The following is a 21,393-nucleotide window of genomic DNA, read 5'->3' on the forward strand; positions in this document are numbered from 1 at the left end:
AAAGCTCTGTACACAAGTAAATGGTTTTATATTTTTAATGTTTAAACTTCATTTCAAAAAGTTGCCGTTTGCAACCATGACAATTAAAATGTGTGCTTTTTGCACAGCTCTCTAGAACATTTCTACAAGCCGGTCAGACACATGACATTTCAATGAGTAAAAAAGAGCATAAAACTGTAAGTGTAAGAACAAAATGTTAAAATGCCTACACACAATAATAAAAACCATCAATTACATCACATAAAATAAGTCAAATGTACAAAAAGTCTGCGACAGAAAAGGACAACATAAGATATTTGTTGGAAGTTTGTGTGCTCTTTCAGCACTTAATTAAAACATAGGAAAATCATCATCTTCATCAGACTCTGCAAAATACTTCACTTCTTTTCTTGCGCGACCTGTCCGTGGCCTGGAAGTTGTTTCAGAAGCAAAGTCAGATGGTAAAATGTCTACATCAGAATCCTGATCAAAGGCTGTTTTCTTCAGTTTCTGTTTTAAAATAATTATTAAAAGTTACTGGTGATGTCAGTTATTTAGCCATTTAAAGCTATTAAGATGCAATTAAAAAGACAATTTATGCAAGCTAACGCATGAATATTTACAATGCTTTCATCATTAAGAGGCACACTGGTTGCAGAACTACAGGCTATTTCTGCTGCCTGCCGGCTGCCTGCAATTTGGCAGTTCAAATCTCACCAGGCTGAAGATTGACTCAGCCTTCCAACCTTCCGAATGGGTAAAATGACCCAGATTGTTGGGGGCGATAGATTGACTCTGTAAACTGCATAGAGAGGGCTGTAAAGCGGTATATAAGTCTAATTGCTATTGCTATTAATAACCTCTAAATGTATCTAGCAGTTTGTTAAATTACCTTGCTCGGAATTGACTTGGGCGATTTTCTTCCAGGGTTATATTCACCTTCATTTTCAGAACCGGATATTTTCCTTTTTTTCGCTCCCCTGCCTTTTCCTATGAAAAGATTAAAGGGAGAATCTACCTCAGTTCATTGTGTTTTACCATAATAAATGGTAAAACTGAATGATACAACTGAAAGGATGTCATAATCATCATAACCATAGTAAACAAATAAAATTTAAAGTTTTAGAAATCATTAAATATAATTTTTTAGAGGAATTACTATTATTTACTATTATTATTAAATACTTACTATTCTTTCCATATAATAATTAATCCAATAGAACCAACATTCCTTGCTATTTGTTACTAGAACCAATTTCTCAAAGCAAGGTCCTTGATTGAATGACAGACAGAAGCTGTATGTTTTTATTCTTGAGAAATTGTGCATACCAATTTAATTATTATATTAATAAAAACAAACTTACCAACTCACTATCCTTAATAGGATATTAATAGATTAAAATATAGACCGAAATCTCTTAAATGCTATAGCAACCAATAGTTACAGGAAACACCTTTTTCTGATTGGCTAAAACTATAATTAATACACCAAAATCTATTATTTGCTATTTTTTTTTTACTTGCCTGGATCTTCAATAATAATAAATATAGTTTTAATTTTTAGTTGTTATTTGTAGCTGGTTTTATTTTGTGTCTCTTAATTCTGCTTTTTCTTTTACAATTTTATACTTTATCTATAGAAATGCTTACAAAGGTTTCTTGGAGTTTCTAAGCATTGGTGCACTGAAGGAAACCCAGGTTTTTCCTTGTCATCAAAATTTAAAGAATATGATCAAATTTTGTTCAAATTAACTAATATGTAAGAAGTTAAAACATAAAAATGGATAATTTAGACAAGACAAACATTCAACTGCTTTGCATATTTCTGCCCATTACAGACTGAATTAATTTGTAGATTTAATTGTAAACATGAAAACAACTGTTTTTAGTGGTGTCCAGAGTACATTTATGAAATTACAATTTCTGCAATAACTGTAATTGTTGTAAGATCTGGCCTTAGGTATATTGTTGTATTATTATCACATGCAAAGTATCTGTAAAGTATTCCATATTTTAATTTTGGAAAGAATGCAAAAACCATATTAAATTGTTGACTAAGGTCAACAATTTCAGTAAATATGGAATACTGTAGAAGTTGTTGACTGACAGATTATTACGCAAATTGAAATTGAGTCAAAATCTGTCTAGTGATCTCCATATTTTCTTTATCTCTGTCATGACAAGAAATTAAGATTTGAGTATTTTGGTGGCTACTACTGGATTGTTATGTGTTGCTATGGGACACAAACTACTTTCTTCTTTTGTTCTTCTGAGAGAAAGTAGATTCAGACAAACTGCATTTAGGTTGACTCCTTTCTGAAAAACAAGCTGATGAAGTAGGCCCAGATACTTGATGGAATTCTTCCAGAATGAACCTTTATGACTATTAAGGATAGCCAAGAAGCACTTAGAATAGAATAAACTGGAAGGAATCTTGGAGGTCTTCTAGTTCAATACACTACTTAGGCAGGAAAACCACCACCACTCCAGACAAATGGTTCTCCAATATCTTCTCAAAAATTTCCAGTGTTGGAATATTCACAACTTCCCACTGATTAATTGTTCTAACTGTCAGGAAATTTCTCCTCAGTTCTAAGTTGCTTTCCTCCTTGATTAGTCTTTACCCACTGCTTCTTGTCCCACTCAGGTGCTTTGGAGAATAGCTTGACTCCCTCTTCTTTGTGGCAGCTCCTGAGATATTGGAACACTGCTATCATGTCTCCCCTAGTCCTTCTTTTCATTAAACTAGACATATCCAGTTCCTGCAACTGTTCTTCATGTTTTAGCCTCCAGTCCCCTAATCCTCTTTGTTGCTCTTCTCTGCACTCTTTCTAGAGTCTCAACATCTTTTTACATTGTGGTGACCAACACTGGATGTAGTATTCCAAATATGGCCCTACCAAAGGCATTATAAGATGGTATTAATACTTCACGTGATCTTGATTCTATCTGTCTTGTTTATGCAGCCTAGAACTGTGTTGGCTTTTTTGGCAGCTGCTGCACACTGCTGGCTCATATTTAAATGGTTGTCCACTAGGACTCTTAAGATCCCTCTCACAGCTACTACTATTGAGCAGGGTAGCACATATACTGTCCCTATGCATTTTGTTTTTCTTGCCAAATGTAGAACATTACTTTTTTCACCATTGAATTTCATTTTATTAGATAGCATCCAATGTTCATGTCTGTCAATATCCTTCTGTATCTTGAGCCTATCTTCTGGAGTGTTGGCTATTCCTACCAGCTTGGTGTCATCTACAAATTTGATGAGTTCTCCATCTATCCCCTCGTTCAAATAATTGATGAAGTTATTGAAGAGTACTGGGTCTAAAACAGAGCCTTTGCATATTCCACTGCATACTTTCCTCCATGCAGATGCAGTTCCATTGAGGACTACACATTGAGCTTGGTTGGTCAGCCAGTTACAAAGCCATCTGGTGGTGATGTTGTCTAACCTACATTTTTCTACTTCATCTAGTAGTAGGTTATGGTCTACTACTAAATGCCTTACTGAAGTCCAAGTAATTTATATGGACAGCATTCCTCTGATCCAATAATTTTGTCACTTTGTCAAAGAATGCAATAAGATTAGTCTGGCATGGTCTGTTTTTGACAAACCCATATTGGATTTTGGTTATTATTTGTTTGCTTCTAGGTGTTCGCTGATTTGTTGCTTGATTATCTTTTCCAGAATCTTCTCTACTATTGAGGTCAGGCTGATAGGTCTATAGTTTCCTGGATCTATTTTTTCCCCTTTTTGAAGATGGGAACTACATCAGCTCTTTTCCAGTCCTCTGGCAGTTCCCTGGTGCTCCAGGATCTTTGAAAGATATAGTTAAGTGATTCTGAGATCTCGGCTGCCAGTTCCTTCAGAATCTTGGGGTGTAATCCCTCTGGTCCTGGAGATTTGAACTTGTCCAGGGTAGAGAGGTGCTCACTTACCATTTTCTTCCCTACTTTTCTACATCTCAATTTGGGATGGCTACATTTTGCAAAATGTGCCATTTGAATTGTTTTTGTACAGGTAGCTCTTGACTTATGACCACAATTGAGCCCAACATTTCTGTTGCTAAGTGAGACAGTTGTGAAGTGTGGTTTGTCTCATTTTATGACCATTCTTGCTACAGTTCAGTGAATCACTGCAACAATCATAAATATGAGTGAAGGGTCTGAAGTTTGATCACATGACCATGGGGATGCTACAATGGTATGATGGTATGAAGTCGCTTTTTTCAGTGCTGTTGTAACTTCGAACAGGCACTAAATGAAATGTTTTAAATCGAGGACTATATTGGTATTATATTATAGGTAGTTTGAATTACTTTTTCCTTTTTATTGTGTCTGTTTTCATTATTGATTTTACATTGTTCTGAGAACACTAAAGAATTCTTGAATAAAATAAAACTATAATATACTTGCTTTTTTGATAGTATAAATTCAGTAAATATTTCTAAATTTGTCATTTTATATAAACATTAAAAATACATATATAAGAAAAAGATGTCTTAACACACTTCAGCTGCTGCCTTTTAACAAGAAAATCAGTTACTGTCAAATAAGAATAAGATTAAAAATGTGTATTACAGCATTAACTCAATTGGAAGTTACATCAGCTTTTTTTTACCTTTGGGAACAATGGACTTCTTTGGAATACCAAATTCAGATTCTGAATCAGAGTTTATTAGTTCCATCTTCTTAGGTTTTGGAGATCTTTTCAGCTTAGAGGGCATATCTGATGATAGTTTTGCTGTTAATTATGTAAATAAATGATAAATTGCAGAAGCATCAACAGATTAGATTTCTACTAATTCTTTTTTCTCTGTCCCATACACTGACAAAATTAAGTGTTAACAAAATTAAATCTACTTCTCGGACAGTATTTTCAAAACTATTACAGAGAGATTGACTTCTTTTATATGCTAGATTGTATTCTGTACCTATACTTCTGTACCATACCAGTGTTTCAGAAGAGATATGCTCTTTACAAGTTTTAATAGAGCAATGTTTAGCATGTTCTCATCTTAAAACATGAAGTTATCACATTTTATATTTTATGCTAATTATCAAAAGCATTAAATTTAGAAGAGAAAGTAAAATAGTAAATGTAACTAGTAAATTTCAAACACTTGCCTTTTTTAGTAACAACTGTTTTACTTGAAAGTGTCTCTGTTTGTTTTGGAATAAAAGTTGAAGAAAAGACTGGTGTTGAATCTTCCTCATCACTGTCAAATTTTGATGTATCTACAGAATACAAAATGTTTTTAATGCCATACATGCCAATTATTACCTTCTAAACACTAAATATAAATTTTGTTTTCATATTAAAATGACATAATACAAGTTAACGAAGATGCTTAAAATATTTGAAAAGGCATACAATTTAGGCATGTCTAAAATTTGTGAAGATATTGAACTCAACAAAATACTGTTCTGATTTATTTATGATAGTGTCACTTCTGCCTTAGAATTAGCAATATCTCACATAAACATATTTTATAAATACTTATTTTCAAAAACAGAATTCCATTTTCTGGCATCTAATGAGTTTTATTAAGAAATAAGAACTTATATTTTTATCATCTTAACATAACTGTCTTATGCACCAAATTTTTAAATGTTTGGATATTTCCCAGGAAGAGTATTTTCTGAGATTCAAGAAGAGGTTTGGTAGCCTTTAGTGACAATGGATTTTAAGCAAAGATTTCTTATTCAATAATGCATTGCCTACTGAGTTGAATATTTAATATATTTTATACATACCAATATTGGCTTTCCGAGAATAAGAAGGAAACGTGAACAGGTTACCAAAATCTTGATTAGTTTTGTCTTGGGAAACCTTCCTATGATAAAAAAAGAATTTTAATTTAAAAATTCCTCTTTCTAATCTCCTAAAAAAAACTGCAGAGGAAAGGCATTTGATTTTATGCAGAACTGTAATGCAATGTATATAATAATACATAGATTAGCTTATACATGAAATATGTAATAATATATAATACATAAAAAGTATGATCAAATGGCTAGTTATATTTCATTTCTATATGTTACCTCACTTCAATAGTCAAAAATACACATACTCCAAATAATATATATTTAACAGGTAGCATCTGTTGACACCTTAGATACATAATATGTCTGCAAATATACCTCATCCTACAGATGTGTAATAATTTACATTTTGTTAATCTTCATACTGCTAGTTAGAGACTAAAAAGATATCGCAAACCTATCACACTTACCGCAAAGATACCGCAAACCTATCACACTTACTCTGGAGAAGGCTTTGTTTTGATTGGAGAGAAATCATATTCATCCTTTTCAAGACTATCTGAAGGCACAAATTCATCTTCTCTGTCATTGATGTTTGAAGATGTTTTTACTTTGAGTTCATTAAGATCATTGTTGTTGGCATCTTCATCATCATCAGCATCTTCTTCTTCTTCCGAGAAATCAAAGGTGTATTTGGGCCTTTCAGCTGGAAAGTAGACACAACCACAATTTTTGTTTTATGTTAAATGTTATATTTTGTATTTCATACTATGAACATTTGAATAATTGTGTGAAGCCTATAGCATTGCAACATATTTTTAGCAACATATTAGTCTAGGACAATAAACATTGAATAATAAATCAATACTGTAATGAACACTAAATAGGCCAACTTTCTGCAAATTTGATTGCATAATTTGTTCCACATTCAAAAGGCGATAATTGTAGATATGGTAAGTGCAGAAGTTTGGATATTTTTCTATTGTAAATTTGGTAAGATCCAAAAGATGATTGACTTTTAGGTCTCATAAGTAACCAGGAAAAGATAATTCCACAGACAGAAAAATACAAAAAAATCACAAAACAAGTTAAAGTATAAAAAATACAAAGGTTTCCAGCTAAATGATTTAACTGGTGAAAAGATCTATTAAAAGGTGTGCTGTATGGAACTGTTGAAGTTGAGACACCAAAAAAAAACCCTTCGATAAAACAGTTTCAAAACAAGCCATATATACAATGAGGGGCAACACATCACTGCAAACTTACTGAAAAGTTTATACTTTTGATAAAGTATGAAAAGTTGACACTGAGATAATTTTAGACAGAATATTATTGTATACAACAATGATCTGCATGATAGGGATGTCAGAAGGAAAACATTTTATCTGACAACACAAAAGCTATTTTCAAAAGCATGAAAAAAGCCTTTTTTGATATGATTTAATGATTAAACACAACAGAACAGTGGTCAATTATTAAAACTTATTTACAATATAAAACTTAACGATTTTGTTCCATTATAGATAGTGGCATTGCTACCTGCAGCTCTTCTAAGTAAAGAATCTCTTGGAATAATCACAGGGTCATTTTCTTCCAAGTCACTTTCAGATTTTGTTTCATCATCTGACCATGGATTTCGTTTCTTTACTTTTTTTGCAGAAGTCTTTGTGGCAGACGGTGTTCTTCTTACTCTAGTACCTAAAACAAGTGAAACATTAGCAGGGTAAAAAATAATCTTCATTATATTTTCTCTCATTTAGCATTGATAACTTCCCAGATTAATGATATAGAAATTAATAACATACAGGTAGTCCTTGATTTATAACCATTCTTTTAGTGACCTTTTGAAGTTACATTGGAACTGAAAAAAGTAACTTTACACTTATGAGCATTGCAGCATCCACAGAATCACATGATCAAAATTCAGCCACTTGACAATTGGCATGTATTTATTATAATTGGGAAGCCAGATTCACTTAAGAACTGTGTTACTAATTTAACAACTGCAGTGATTCACTTAATAACTGTGGCAAGAAAGATTATAAAATGGGGCAAAACTGTCTTGCTTAGCAATTGAAATTTTGGGCTCAATAGTGGTCATAAGTACAGAATTCTGTAAGTATATGCTATATATATTCACCATCATTTTAACCATTGCCTATCCACTGTAGGATGAAGGACTTTTCCTATATGGTCCTGAGCTTTATTTTGCCAATTGGGCCCATAATTCTTGCTGATGTCAATTTATCTGGTTTCAAGTCTCTCTGGTGGATGCTTTTTATCAAGTAGGACCCATTCTATAACTGTCTTTGTCCATCTGCCATCAGTTCTTCTTGCTGTGTGACCAGCTCATTTCTATTTCAATTCTTTTATTCTCTTGATGATATTGTATATAGTTGTTTGTTCTGCAATCCAGGTGCAGATCTTTCTATCATAACTTGTAATGCCAAGCATGTATCTTTCCATGGCATTTGTGCCTCTTGTAGCTTTTGTATCGATTGAGGTTAGTCTCCATATTTCACCAGGATATGTTAGAGTAGCACACAGTGATTGAAAAATGTTCTCTTCAGGCATAGGGGGAGGTTGTTCTGCTTAGCTTGCTGAATGCCTGCCAATCACATTTAAACACATTTATTGTATTATCTGTTGGCTAAGATATATATAGTGGCCTACTACATCTAGTTCTTCTCCAGATATTAAAAAAATCTTTCTTTAGTGAATTTATTAAACACAACCTGGCTCTTTTACAGGTTTATTTTTAAGCCAAACAGTTATCCTGCTTCATGCAGCTGTTGTATGTGTCTTTGTAGTTCTTCTGAATCTTGTGAGAAGAGAACAACATCACCTGCGAATCTTAAGTGATTTAAAGAAGAAACATTGATTTTTATTTCATTTTTTGCTTAATCTTCAAGGCAGACTGGGAAAGGATACAGTGTGTGTGTGTGTGTGTGTGTGTGTGTGTGTGTGTGTGAAACATGGAGACTAGCATGTCAACTTTGAGTATAAAAATGCAAAATTTAAGAACTGTATTTTTTGCATAATTTTTTCATTATATATATACACACACACAATATTTCAATGGAATTTCTTGGTCTCATGATGATATGTAGCACTGTGTTTGAATTATGGTAACTTAGCTTAATATAAAAGCAGAGAATCAGTTATTCAGTTATTCACTCAGCAGTTTTGAGCTGCTGGTAAAATGATCCACTCCCGAGAATATATTAAGTAGTTATTACTTGATCTCCGTTTGCCTATTCAGCAGGATTGTAGCAGGGGTGAGTTGCTGCCAGCGTTTCCGCCGGTTCTCTGTGTGCGCTGTTTTGTGCGCATGCACTCATTTCGCTCACACATCAGAAAAATTGTTCTGCACATGCTCAGAACATAAAAAACAGAGTAAAAACCATGCTTGTAACGGCATGGGAGACCGGAGAACTGGTTCAGGGGTGTGGCCAGCCTGCCGTCCCTACTAGTTCGGTGATCCTGTGGCAATTTTCACTAACGGTTCGGCTGAATTGGTGTGAACCTCTGGATTGTAGGTGGAACCCACTCATGTAATCCTCACCTTCTCTGCTGTCAACACCAGTTTTATCTGACACTAGCTGATCCCAATACAATTGGTTCCCTCAGAAATAGCCTGATGACAAGGGAGGTGACTTGTATCAAGTTTGAGGTGGTAATGATCAGGTTGGATGCCTCCTTGATTCATAGATGTCTTGTGATTTGTACAATGTGATTTTTCATTATGCTAAACTAAATCAGAGATTCAATTTGGTGTAATGTTAAGGCATAGGTTTAGAAATCACGAGGCAGTAATCCTGATTTAGGCACAAAATAAGCTGGGTGTCAACTTGTAAAGCGTTTCCATGATTACTATCAAGTCGACATAGAAAAAGGGAGGATAGGGAGGAGAATTCCATGCATACCTTTGGCCAGAGTCAGGTCTCATATTCCTACAGCTGGTGTGTGAAATGTGCATGTTCATAGCCTGCCGTAGCACCTTGTTGGTGTATATGATTTATGACACAGACAGAAGGGAGAGGATACAGGGGTAAAGTTCAAACGCAATTAAGCGAAAATCAGTTTCGGCTGATTCGGCCACAGAAGTTTCGGCCACAGAAGAATATGCCAAAATGTTGATCCTAATAAATGAATGGATTTCTTTTGAACTTTGTCTCGAGGCTCGTAAATTAATTAGGTCATCCTTTGGAAACATCACACTGGGTGACCAGGCACTTTCTCAGTCCCAGGAAGAAGACAATGGCAACCAAAACCTTGCTAAGAAAATGATAGGGACTTGTCCAGACAGTCTCTAAAAATTGGACATGACTGAACAGAGATGAAAAAATTAAATCAGGATCTGCAAAATTTTAAATAAAATTACATATTGCCTTTCATGTTTATGATTCAACACATATGCATGTTAATCAACTCCTTAATGCTATTTTAACTATAGTATTGGTGGATCACATTAAACAGATAAATCACTGGTCAGTGCAACTCCTGTAATTTGGGGATCTTGCACAATTTTTTACTATTATGTTAAATGCCACTGGTGATATGTTTTATTTATCTAATAGGGTTAAAATTAAAATATGGTTCACTTTTTCCTCTGGCTAAAGTTGCAACTGAAGGATTGCACCCTCTATGACTATACAAATATGTACTTTGTACAGAGTTCCTAAAAGATAATACTCTTTGTCTTTATTATAAAATACCAGGGCAATTCAGTTCAGGGCCATATCATTCCAAATATAAATACATCAGCTGCTATTGTTTCACCATTTTTCCTGAGGTAAGCACTCTAGCTATGATTTTGAATGGTATTCCTTCTGAAAGCAGATCCCATGTTCTATTTTTGTTTCCAGTGCCTTTACACCTTAATTTACAGTCTCTTCTTGCTTTTGCATTAATGGGGAGCAATTATTGGACCCTGATTCCTTTCTACATAAACTGTCACAGACGCATCTTCATTCCATTTTAATATAGCAATAATTTGCACCAGTATTAATTAATTTATAGGACGTTGATCATTTTCTCATCATTATACATGGTAATGAGACTTAAATTGAAAATCGTATTGTATTTTTCTGCCATCTAGCAGGTTAAGGATGCAGAACTAATGTGTAGAGTTGCAATTTTATAAAATTCAAATTCTCTATAGGGGTTATTTGATTTCACATATAAGGGTCAATTATTTCAGGGGATGGGCAGGGAAATTATTTTGTGAATGCCACCATCTACTAATAAAAAATAATTGTACTCTGTTCTTCACATGGTGGGGTTTTTGCCATTTCTGAAGAACAACTTTGATTCTCAAGTTCAATTATTATAATGATTGAGGCTCTCTGATTTTGGTTGTTTTATTGCAGTTTAATTATTCAAATCAGGTAACATCATCAGTGCTACAGAGTACTAAAGAGAATACCAAAGACCCTGAGCTAGAAATATTTCCCTTTATTGGTATCCATTATTTAATTATTCTTTAAAACTGTTAGCTTGTTATGCCATCAACATGAGGTTATGTCTAGCCTCTGGTGTAAGGAGCCGAGGTGGCGCAGTGGTTAGGGTGCAGTACTGCAGGCCACTTCAGCTCACTGTTATCTGCAGTTCAGCGGTTCTAATCTCACCGGCTCAAGGTTTACTCAGCCTTCCATCCTTCCGTGGTGGGTGAAATGAGGACCCAGACTGTGGGGGCGATATGCTGACTCTGTAAACCGCTTAGAGAGGGCTGAAAGCCCTATGAAGCGGTATATAAGTCTAACTGCTATTGCTATTGCTAACTTGTTCAATCTCATGATTATTTTTATTCAGTAATATATTAGTAGTCACATTGGATCCAATTGCACTGATATTTCCATTTTGTTTCCATGTTGAACAACTTATTGCCTTCTTAGTCCACAGCCTGTTGGGAATTGGGCCATGCAAACAGTGGGCGAGCGCATGAAACTCCAGGCAATCGTGCGAAATAACAGCCACCCACCCCTATCGCCACCACCACTGCCAGTCCTTTGAGCCAGAAAGAGTGGGGATGCTGTATTACAGGACTGCCCTCACTGTATTTGTTCTTCACATAATGGTGACTCTGCTATCTCATTATGTTGCCTTGTCCTTAATTGCCCAGTAGCTGGACAAATTGAAAATAAAATAACCCAATAAATAAATGCATCTTAATTTCATCTTCTACATACATACCTTATTTTTTGGAGTATAAGATGCACCTGAGTTAGATAGAGGGATAGACAGGGATAGGAGTAGGGATAGACAGGGGGAAGGAGAGAGGGAGGGAGGGAGGGAGGGGGAGGGGGAGAGGGAGAGAGAGAGAGAGAAGGTGTTGGTAGGGAGAGGGATATATATAGAGAGAAATAGAGAGAGAGAAATACAGTAGATAGGTAGGGAGAGCGAGAGAATAGTTAGGTAGGTATGTAGGTAGGTAAAGGGATAGAGAGGGAGAGAGATAAATACAGTAGGTAGTTAAGGAGAGAAAGAGTGTGTGTAGGTAGGTAGTAGATGGAGAGAGAGAGAGAAATAGAGGGAGAGAGAGAAATACAGTAGATAGGTAGGTGTTTCTGCTGACACAGCACTTGATCAATGTAATTCTCATCAATCAGTTAAAGAGCTTTCCAAAAGAAAAAAAGGTTTTTGTACTCTGCAAACCTCCCCAAAACCGGCCCGTTTTTCACGAAAACGAGCCCGTTTTTTTTTTTTTTTTTTTTAAAGGCATGAATAGCCTTGGGGAGGATTGCAGAGTGCTCCGGGGGGGAAAGGCAAAAACGAGAAAAAAAATGGCCCATTTTCGCAAAATGGGCCCACCTTTTGTCAAAGAAATTGCATGCATAGCCTTATGGAGGCTTATAGAGTGCTGCTTGGGGGGGGGGGGGGGAAAAACAGCCAATTTTTTGCTCATTCTGCCCTTCCCAGCCGAGTGCACGGCCATTTTGGTGAAGGGGCGGGGCTTCGGGAGGCAAAAAAAATGCTGTATTCGGTGTATAAGATGCACCCAGATTTTCAGCCTTTTTTTTTGAGGAAAAAAGGTGCGTCTTATACTCCGAAAAATACGGTAGTAATGGAAAAGGTATGGCTATCAAAATATTTATTTTTTTCAATATTTATATAATTATTTTATTTTTATCAGAAGATTCAAATGTTATAGTTTTAGCCACTTCTTTTTTAATGTCAGTGCATGTGAGAAAAAAATTGTTTTAAACACTGCAAACATGATAGTGGTAGTACACTTTTGTAATGTTTGAGCTTGAATGATGGTCTATGAGCATAAAATCTACTCTGGGTCTCTACATGAGATTTCCTTCTGTCACACAATTACTCACCAGGCTCTTTCTTCTCTCTCTTGGGCTTAGGGGTCTTAATCACTGGACCAGGGGTATTAAGCAACTCTTCTCCAGCACCTTCTATTGGTGTGCCACCAAATTCTTCATCAAATTCCAATTTTATTGCTGAAGTATCAAGGTCCCCCTAAAAATAAAATTAAAACAAGTGAAGTTACTATTATGGTTGGGAGAATGATGCAAACTGAGAAACATGCTCTATATATAGCTTTGGAGATAAACCTCAATCTTTCAAATTCCATTTGCAACTTAGAATTTGAAATTATATACATATATTGTCTTTCCATTTCACAAAGATATATAAGGCAACTAGCAATAAATTAAATTATTCTAGTTAATTTGATTAGGTTAATATTAAAGAATGTTAAATATTGCTATTGTAAGGAAAATCCAAAAATATTCAAATAGTTTAGAACAAATAGGATAATCATTTCATAGTATTGCCCTCCCCTTTTCCTTTTTAATGGTTTAATCACATTGCCAAAGGTTTTAGTATAGTTTTTTAAAAATATATTTGCAATTTTGTATTTGTTCAGTAGCTTTTAAACTGCTTTTAATAAAAAAGATGTATATTTTTCTGGGGAAAATTTAAGATATGCTAACCAAAACATTTTACAAGATTTATTTACCTTCTTTTTTTTTAGTAATTTCTTACTGGCATCAGCTTTCATAGCTGATGTAATCTGTGGAACTATTCTCCTACCAAAAGGTGAAGGCATGGTCTCTTCTAAGTGAAGTTTTTTCATCTTGGGTTTACCAACTTTGCCTTTTATGGGTTTGCCAGTCATTCCTGCCAGTACATCCTCTCTTTCCTGAGCTTCTACTTTCTAAAATAAGTATGAAAATAAAAATTAGATATAAGCTTCTAAACTCTGTAAAATCTAAACATATAATCTATGTATTCTAATGTATATTAAAATATTACCCATTTTTAAATAATTCATGTAATTATGAGAGTATTTTAAATATAATGTAGCTGTATTCTTTCACTACTATTCCCATAAACATTTAGATTAGACAATTACATCAAATTACTTGGCAAATAAAAAATTAAAAGCTCATTAGTGTATATGTGAATAAATATTATTAAATTTTTCAAGTTGCAAAATACAGTGAGAAGTTAAATATGTAGAAAAATTTAGGAACAATTGAGGATCTCGAAACAAGTTTCAATCAATCTAAAACTGTCTGAATACATTCCAAGTCCCACAGACACCAGGAGCCTACTATTTCACTGCAAAATTTGAAAACACAATTCAAAAATGAAATTGCACAAATTCCATTCTCTAATAATGAACTCAGTTATATGAAGATAATTAATTACCACCAAATAATAGCCTAATATAAAAGTTAACCGTATACATGAATTTTAATATAGGTCAGCGTACTTCAAGTTCTTCTACAAAAGCTGCCAAATCTTCTTTCCAAAGGTCAGAAGAAGATTTTTTCTTGAGTTCATTGAGTTCCTTTCCCTACAAGACATAAAAGAATAACAAAATAATTTGTATTAAGAGATGTTTTGAATATTTAATATAAGCCAATATAAGAACATAAATATAACTGTGCTGGATAAGGCCATTGTCCCCCTTAATCCAATGTTTTGTTGCTAACAATGGCCAGAGTCTTGAAGTACTCAGAAGTAGAAAATGGAAATCTATCTACTTCCTTCTAATTGTCCTACAATTGATATTTGGAGGGCAAATTTCCCTCAATTTGGAGGTAACATTAAGATTTCAAAGCAAATAGGATTTGACAGACCTATCCTGGGTAAATTTATCCCAGGCACCTTTTATAATCATTCAGATTAGTGGCTATCACCTTGTTTTGTGGCAATGGTTCCACACAATAATTATGAACCATGTAAAGTTGAGCTTTAATCTTCTACATCAATATTATCAAGGCATGTAAAAATTAGGTACATTTTGTTATATGTTCTTCATAAACAATATAAATGCTATTAAATTATACATTTTGAGAAATACACATAATTTAAAAATTAACATGTGTAACTTGTAATTTTGAATTTTTTTTCAACCTAAAACAATATTCTCAATACCATATTAGGAAATACTTTCATATTCAAAACTCAGAAAATACCTACTTTTGAATCTCGCTGCTTAATGATTTCCTCAACTTTCTCTTTAGTAAGACACCATAAAGACATATTTAAGATGTAATTGAAATCTGGACCTGAAGTAGATCCTGAAGAAGATGAATTATCATCATTCAGATTTTGCATTTCTTCCTCTTCTGCAGCCTATTTAAAGATAAAATTAGTTAAAATACTAGACACATAAATAAACTGTGAAACATTGTAAAAATTCTAATAAAGATGAAAAATAATTTTAATATATTAGGTAGGAGATTATCAAAACATGAATCACTTTTTTAAAACAGTAAATATAATAGCAATAGCACTTAAGACTTATATACCACTTCATAGTGCTTTACAGACCTATTTAAGCAGTTTACGGTGTCAGCATATTGCTCCCAACTATCTAGGTTCTCATTTTACCAACCTTGGAAGGTTGGAAGGCTGAGTAAACCTTGAACCAGTGAATCAATCAAACTGCCAAATTGCTGGCAGCCAGCAGTCAAGCAAAGTAGCCTGCAATACTGCATTACAACAACTGCGCCATCAAAGCTGTTGCAAAAATGCTCAAATTCAAATTTTCAAAAATACTGGCATGTAGACAGCTCTTCAGAGAAAAGCAAAATTTATTACAATATGAATAGCTAGCTTGTTTATGGATAGATATTAATAATAGATACAATATATTGTAATAAATTATCTTGAAGACTGCTACACCCAGGCAAGGCAAAACTAAATCTCAAAGGCTAATCACACCTATACAATTGTTAAAAGTAACAGTGTGACTTGGACTGAATTTTTATACATTGTACAAAATTCTAAAAAGGGCCTTCAGTTCTATATAATTAATAGTATTTCTTCCAAACAATCAATTTGCCTAGGCTTAAACTCGTTCTTTAAATTCTTTAAACTATACTGAAGAAATCAATGTATTTATCCTTTTGAAATGCATGACTGTAATTTTCTCAACCAAATAAATTAAAAAGACCAATGGTGGTATTATGACTTACTTTTTCTTGAGCTTCCTTCCAGGCTTTGACAGGGTCAGATTCATAACCTCTCTGGACTAACATCTGAATTAAATCTCTCTTTGATTTGTTTTCTATGGGGAAGGGGGGGGAAGAGATTGCAATGAAAAATATATATTATATATATAATCAATTCAAGAGAAAATTATAAATTTTACAATATCCTTTAATTCTGTATTGTTCTTACCTATGGCAATTTTCCCTTGTATTTTCTCTAAAATAAAGCGAGCTTGATTGTTAAGCTTTGTAGATTCTGCCCCTAACATTCCTGCAAGCCACTCCTTACGCAAACCATAATAATTTAAACGTAAGTCAAAGAATTCTTTTAAGATATCTTGCACAGTTTCATATTTCTTCAGACAGCCCATATGATCGAATAGTACCTGCAGAAATGTAAAAAAATGATTAAAAACTATTTCCATTATTCCATAATGTTAACTAAATGCTATTATTTCTAAAGAAAAAATATAATTATAGAAAACTAAAGTCTTAAAATTTCTCAGCTTTAAATTCAAAAATCAGATTTCACTTGTTTTTTCTGAAATTTACAAAACTGGTTTTTGGGAAATTAATAAGAATGCATTAAGAATGTTAAATAAGAATGTTAAATATACCCGAAGTTTTTTTTAATTTTGATTTTTTCAAAAGTATCAAATATTAAATTAAAGTCAAATAAGCATTTGATTTTAACTTACAATCAGTCATTTTATTTACATATAGTATTACAATATTATTGCTTGTGGCCGGCATGTGTGCAAAGGTCCAGGGAAGAATGTGCAGGTAGGGAAGTCGTAGTCCTGTGACTTGCCACCTTCTCTACTGGCTTCAGGACTAACTTTCTGGAGGAACTGAAAGGGAGGCTGCAATTGGCAATTACATAATCCCAGAGTGCTGCAACCACTCAGAAGTGAAAACTATTTGCTAAATGCCCAAATCATAATCATATGGCTATGGAGGTGCTGGGAGGACTGGTAATCTGAGGACCAATTGTAACCACCATTTATTCAGTGGTGTCATAACCTTGAATGATCTTCCAATGAATGGTAATAAGCAAAATTAACCAGTAGTGCAAAACCCAGTAACTATCCATCTCTCAATAATATCTTTTCACAACTTGGACAGAAATTCAAACAATTTTATTGCAGTCATAGACCAGCATAAGACTAATAACATAACAAATATGCTAAAATAGAAATAAAAACAATGTTATATTGATAGAATAACATAAACATGAAATTATTTTATAATAACTAATTTATTGTTAGAACAAATAAAATGCTATAAGTAATACTGGAATTTAAAAAGAACACTATGAGAATGTAAAGCTTTGCTAAATTATATTAATTCTAATATCTGCTGTAGCCCTGCTTGGGTTTGTTAGCATTATGGTCATTATATTCCAACCAACTTTAACGAAGAAATAGCAAAAGAAAACAGAAAGTAGCATGTGCATATTTAAAAGGAGAAAAGGAGAAAAAAGTGAGGGAAAGGAGAAAGGGGGATGAAAGGAAGAGAAAATATGTTGGTCATGTAAGTCTAGTAAGGCTTAGAATCACCTCACTTGGAAGACTTGTAAACATCATTTTTAATTATAACTCTGACTGAGAATCAGACTACATTGTCTGAAATTTCCACCATCTGGTCACCTAGAAAGACTAATTAGCTTGCCCTGCCCAGATATTGTGTTATACATGAGGAAATATGAGCCATAGTTTCAATTTCCCTCACCACAAGGACTGAGCTAATTTTAATACACCCTTTTTTCCCCCAAGAGAACAGCAGAAAACATTATAGTGAGCAAGAGTAAAAGCTCTTGATGTTTTGGGGACAATATTGTAGAAGTAAAATGCAGAAAATATTTTGGGGGTTCACTGAATATATGGTGCAGCCTAGTTAAGTTGATTTTGCAGAGCTATAACTCTGGCACATTGCTTGAAAGATGTTTTGGCTTCATAAAATCCAACTGGATTTAACACAGCAGCGTAGAATCCATAATAACTTAAAGTGGCAAAGAAATCTGAAATTGATCTTGAAAAGTCAAGGAAGCTAGACCACAAGGAACAGAACACAACAAGGAACCAAAACTAGGTTCCTTAGGAATTCCTTGTAACGCTTCTAAGGGTTCTATGTTCTTCTATGCACATTTTGGAAGCCTAGGACAGCTGTGATATTATTTTATCAAATACGTTTAGTCCATCTGTATGAACAAAAAGTTTAATATGGAAGCAAAGAGAGAATATTATTTTTTGTATAAAATATACAAAGATAAACATTAGTCACGTGCTGCACAGAATATATTATTACTAGTGTAACACTGAAAAAAGGTAAACAGCTACTGGTCTGAAGGTCAAACATAGAGGAAAGTTACCATAGAATTACAAGTTAAACTTGTTTGAAGCTTAAAAACTTTGTGGAGTCCAGCAGCCTCTGCTTGAGCAAGTTTTTCTTCTGTCATTTTTACAACAAATTTCACAGTTGTATCAGTGTGATATTCTTTGTAATCAGAAATTAATGCTGGTGTTTTTTCAGTCCCATTCAACATTGGTTCTAATACTTGTTCTTTGTAAACCTGTAAAGACATTAAAATGAAAATAAAATGCAAAGAAAATAGTAGACATATTTTAAGTCTAAAATTGCCTCAAAAATATTTACCTGAGTCCATGTTCGAACTGGAAGTTCTGTAATTTCTACCGTGTTCCTATCAACCACAAATATTTCTCCACTCACTACATATTGATTTTGACCAAGTTCTTGGATTGCTCCTTTAAAGTTTTTGTAATTTGGAAGCTACAATATTAAAAATATGCATTAATTATACACATCTTTAAAAGTTTCATATATTTTTTATAATTGTAGATAACAAAAACATTCAGTTAAAATCAAACCAGTATTTAAGTTAAAATAATATTTATATAGAAATGGCATGTTATTTCTGTAGGAAACTTCATACTATTAATTATTTTATACAAATGAACAAAGTTGTATATAACCACAGAGAAAGGAGAAAAGTGAGTGTGAATCAGAGTATATACACAGGTGCTTAAAGGATAGTTTTATTTTTCAATATTTTTGCATAAATATGACCTAAAATGTGATCTTATTTTAAAAAGTCATAAAACTAGATAAACAGAACCCAATTAAACAAATGGATAAAAATATTATAGTTGTTCATTTATTTATTGAGGAAAATTATCCAAAATTACATATTTGTGTGGTAAAAGTATGAGTTGCATTGTAGGAAAGTAAAACTGTTATTCCGCTTGCTGAACAGAGTATGTTTTTGGTTGAGTGTTCTTATTTTATTATTTCAACACAAGTCTTGTAGTGTCTTTCTCATGCTTGATTGGGCATGTCAAGGAAGAGTTTTCTTAGTATTGCTGATGGTTGCAGTCTAGGTGGCGCAGTAGTTAGAATGCAGCACTGCAGGCTACTTCTGCTGCCTGCTGGCTGCCTGCAATTTGGCAGATCGAATCTCACCAGGCTCAAGGTTGACTCAGCCTTCCATCCTCCCAAGGTCGGTAAAATGAGGACCCAGATTGTTGGGGGCAATATGCTGACTCTGTAAAACCAGTTAGAGAGGTCTGTAAAGCACTGTGAAGCGGTATACAGGTCTAAGTGCAATTGCTATTTTGCTGTAAAAGCCCATACTGAATAATCTCTGAAAATGTTAGGGTCTATAAGATGTTGTCTTCATCGTCTTGTCCTGATCTGACAAACAGATTCTTTCTGTTCACCTCTTCTGTTGGTGAGAACGTGATTTCTCATTTGATTGTATAAATTGATTGTATAGATTTATCTGGTCACATGTGTTCTGTATGTTCAGCCATGCTACTTTGTCATTATCAAGGAGAAGAAGAGAGAGTAGGGGCACCTTCACTGCCACTTCTGAGCTGAATAGAGAGATCTGGGATGGAATGTTGGTTTGAATAAAAGAGAAGTAGAATGAGAATGTAAAGCCTTACAGAGAAGAGATTTATACTCTGGGAAAATATAAAGCATGATAAAGAAATTCAACTCTGATGTGAGGATGTTAGGTGTAAGTTGAACTAGAAAAAGCTTTTGACAGAATGGAAAATGTCCAATTATTAAAGTAGATTCTAATATTCCTAATAATTTCATTTCCTGACCTTTCCTATCTTGAAGGAATAAGAAGGTATATAATCCGATCTTCTCCAGTGGGAAAACCAGCAACACCACTGCTTCCAGTGAATTATTCATCTGCATGTGTATCAGTTTTTCCAGCTTGGAAAAAAAGGGAAGATAGGGAGTCGAAAACGACAATTCTCCTCAAGCCATTTCTTGGGCAAAACAAATGGAGGTCAGCTATTTCTCCTGCTTGTACTGATTGTTGCAGCTTCTTTTACACGCCATGTTCCATGTGACTGAAGGTTCTTTGTTCTTTGTTAAAAAGAACAAAGCTCAGGTCTACAGGAAATGTTTATGGTTATATTTTTATCTCTCTCTTTTCCTTCATTATTTTGTTTTCTTGCTTCCTCCTTCCCTCCCTTCTCTGCATCTTTTTCTTAAAGTCTCTACCTAAATAGGTCTGAATAGAAAAAAAAAACCAAATCCTACCACCTGCAGAAAGTAGGACTAAGATTGGAGATGACGGTTTTCCTCTATGGGATGGAAAAAGCAAGCATTGGAAAGGATGGATTTGATCCTAATGCTTTCCAGGCTATAGATAATTGCATGTTCATTCAAAACGATGCCATGTTTTGGATATGGTTTGAGTATCCGAAATACTAAGTCCATACTTTGGGAGAATATATAATAAAACTTAAGGAGAAAATCCTAAATAAATGCAATATTTCTGTGCATTTAACACTTTTATGAATAGAGGTAAATTGTTTTATAATTATACTTAAAAATGAGGCCAAACTGTCCTCAACAAAAGATTTTAAACCATTACTAGTCAATCAAAAATTGATGAAAGAAGCACCAAATAATATTATCTTACTGCACTGATTTTAGCTGCTCAATTTCTTCTGATTTACTTGTCTTTCTCTGTCCACAGTTTCTTTACTGCGATTGTGAACCAGATTTGTTTCTCTTCTAACGAAATCTTAAAGCCTCTGTTGATTTTTGCTTTCTGATTTCTGTCTTAATTGGAACATTGCACATAGACTATTAAAATATTCAATAGTTTTCTTAGTCTCATCTTCTTGTAACCATATTT

The 21,393-nt window shown here is 33.9% G+C and overlaps 1 protein-coding gene across 1 annotated transcript in view; it reads right to left on the reverse strand.

Moving 5' to 3' along the window:
- Positions 1 to 21: 21 nt before the first annotated feature.
- Positions 22 to 21,393, reverse strand: part of TOP2B (DNA topoisomerase II beta) — a 56,160-nt gene continuing 34,788 nt past the window's right edge. The window contains exons 23-37 of the mRNA XM_032235098.1: positions 18,867 to 19,001; positions 18,583 to 18,783; positions 16,402 to 16,597; positions 16,197 to 16,288; positions 15,196 to 15,351; positions 14,483 to 14,566; positions 13,724 to 13,921; positions 13,077 to 13,221; positions 7,288 to 7,446; positions 6,250 to 6,454; positions 5,740 to 5,819; positions 5,110 to 5,220; positions 4,604 to 4,726; positions 872 to 969; positions 22 to 489 (exon numbers count right to left, since the gene is read on the reverse strand). Of these exons, the coding sequence (XP_032090989.1) occupies positions 331 to 489; positions 872 to 969; positions 4,604 to 4,726; positions 5,110 to 5,220; positions 5,740 to 5,819; positions 6,250 to 6,454; positions 7,288 to 7,446; positions 13,077 to 13,221; positions 13,724 to 13,921; positions 14,483 to 14,566; positions 15,196 to 15,351; positions 16,197 to 16,288; positions 16,402 to 16,597; positions 18,583 to 18,783; positions 18,867 to 19,001 (2,142 nt within the window). The 3' untranslated portion in view covers positions 22 to 330. The remainder of the gene's footprint in view (positions 490 to 871; positions 970 to 4,603; positions 4,727 to 5,109; positions 5,221 to 5,739; positions 5,820 to 6,249; positions 6,455 to 7,287; positions 7,447 to 13,076; positions 13,222 to 13,723; positions 13,922 to 14,482; positions 14,567 to 15,195; positions 15,352 to 16,196; positions 16,289 to 16,401; positions 16,598 to 18,582; positions 18,784 to 18,866; positions 19,002 to 21,393) is intronic.

This window comes from Thamnophis elegans, chromosome Z (assembly GCF_009769535.1).
Source record: "Thamnophis elegans isolate rThaEle1 chromosome Z, rThaEle1.pri, whole genome shotgun sequence".
NCBI classification, from domain to species: Eukaryota; Metazoa; Chordata; class Lepidosauria; order Squamata; family Colubridae; genus Thamnophis; species Thamnophis elegans.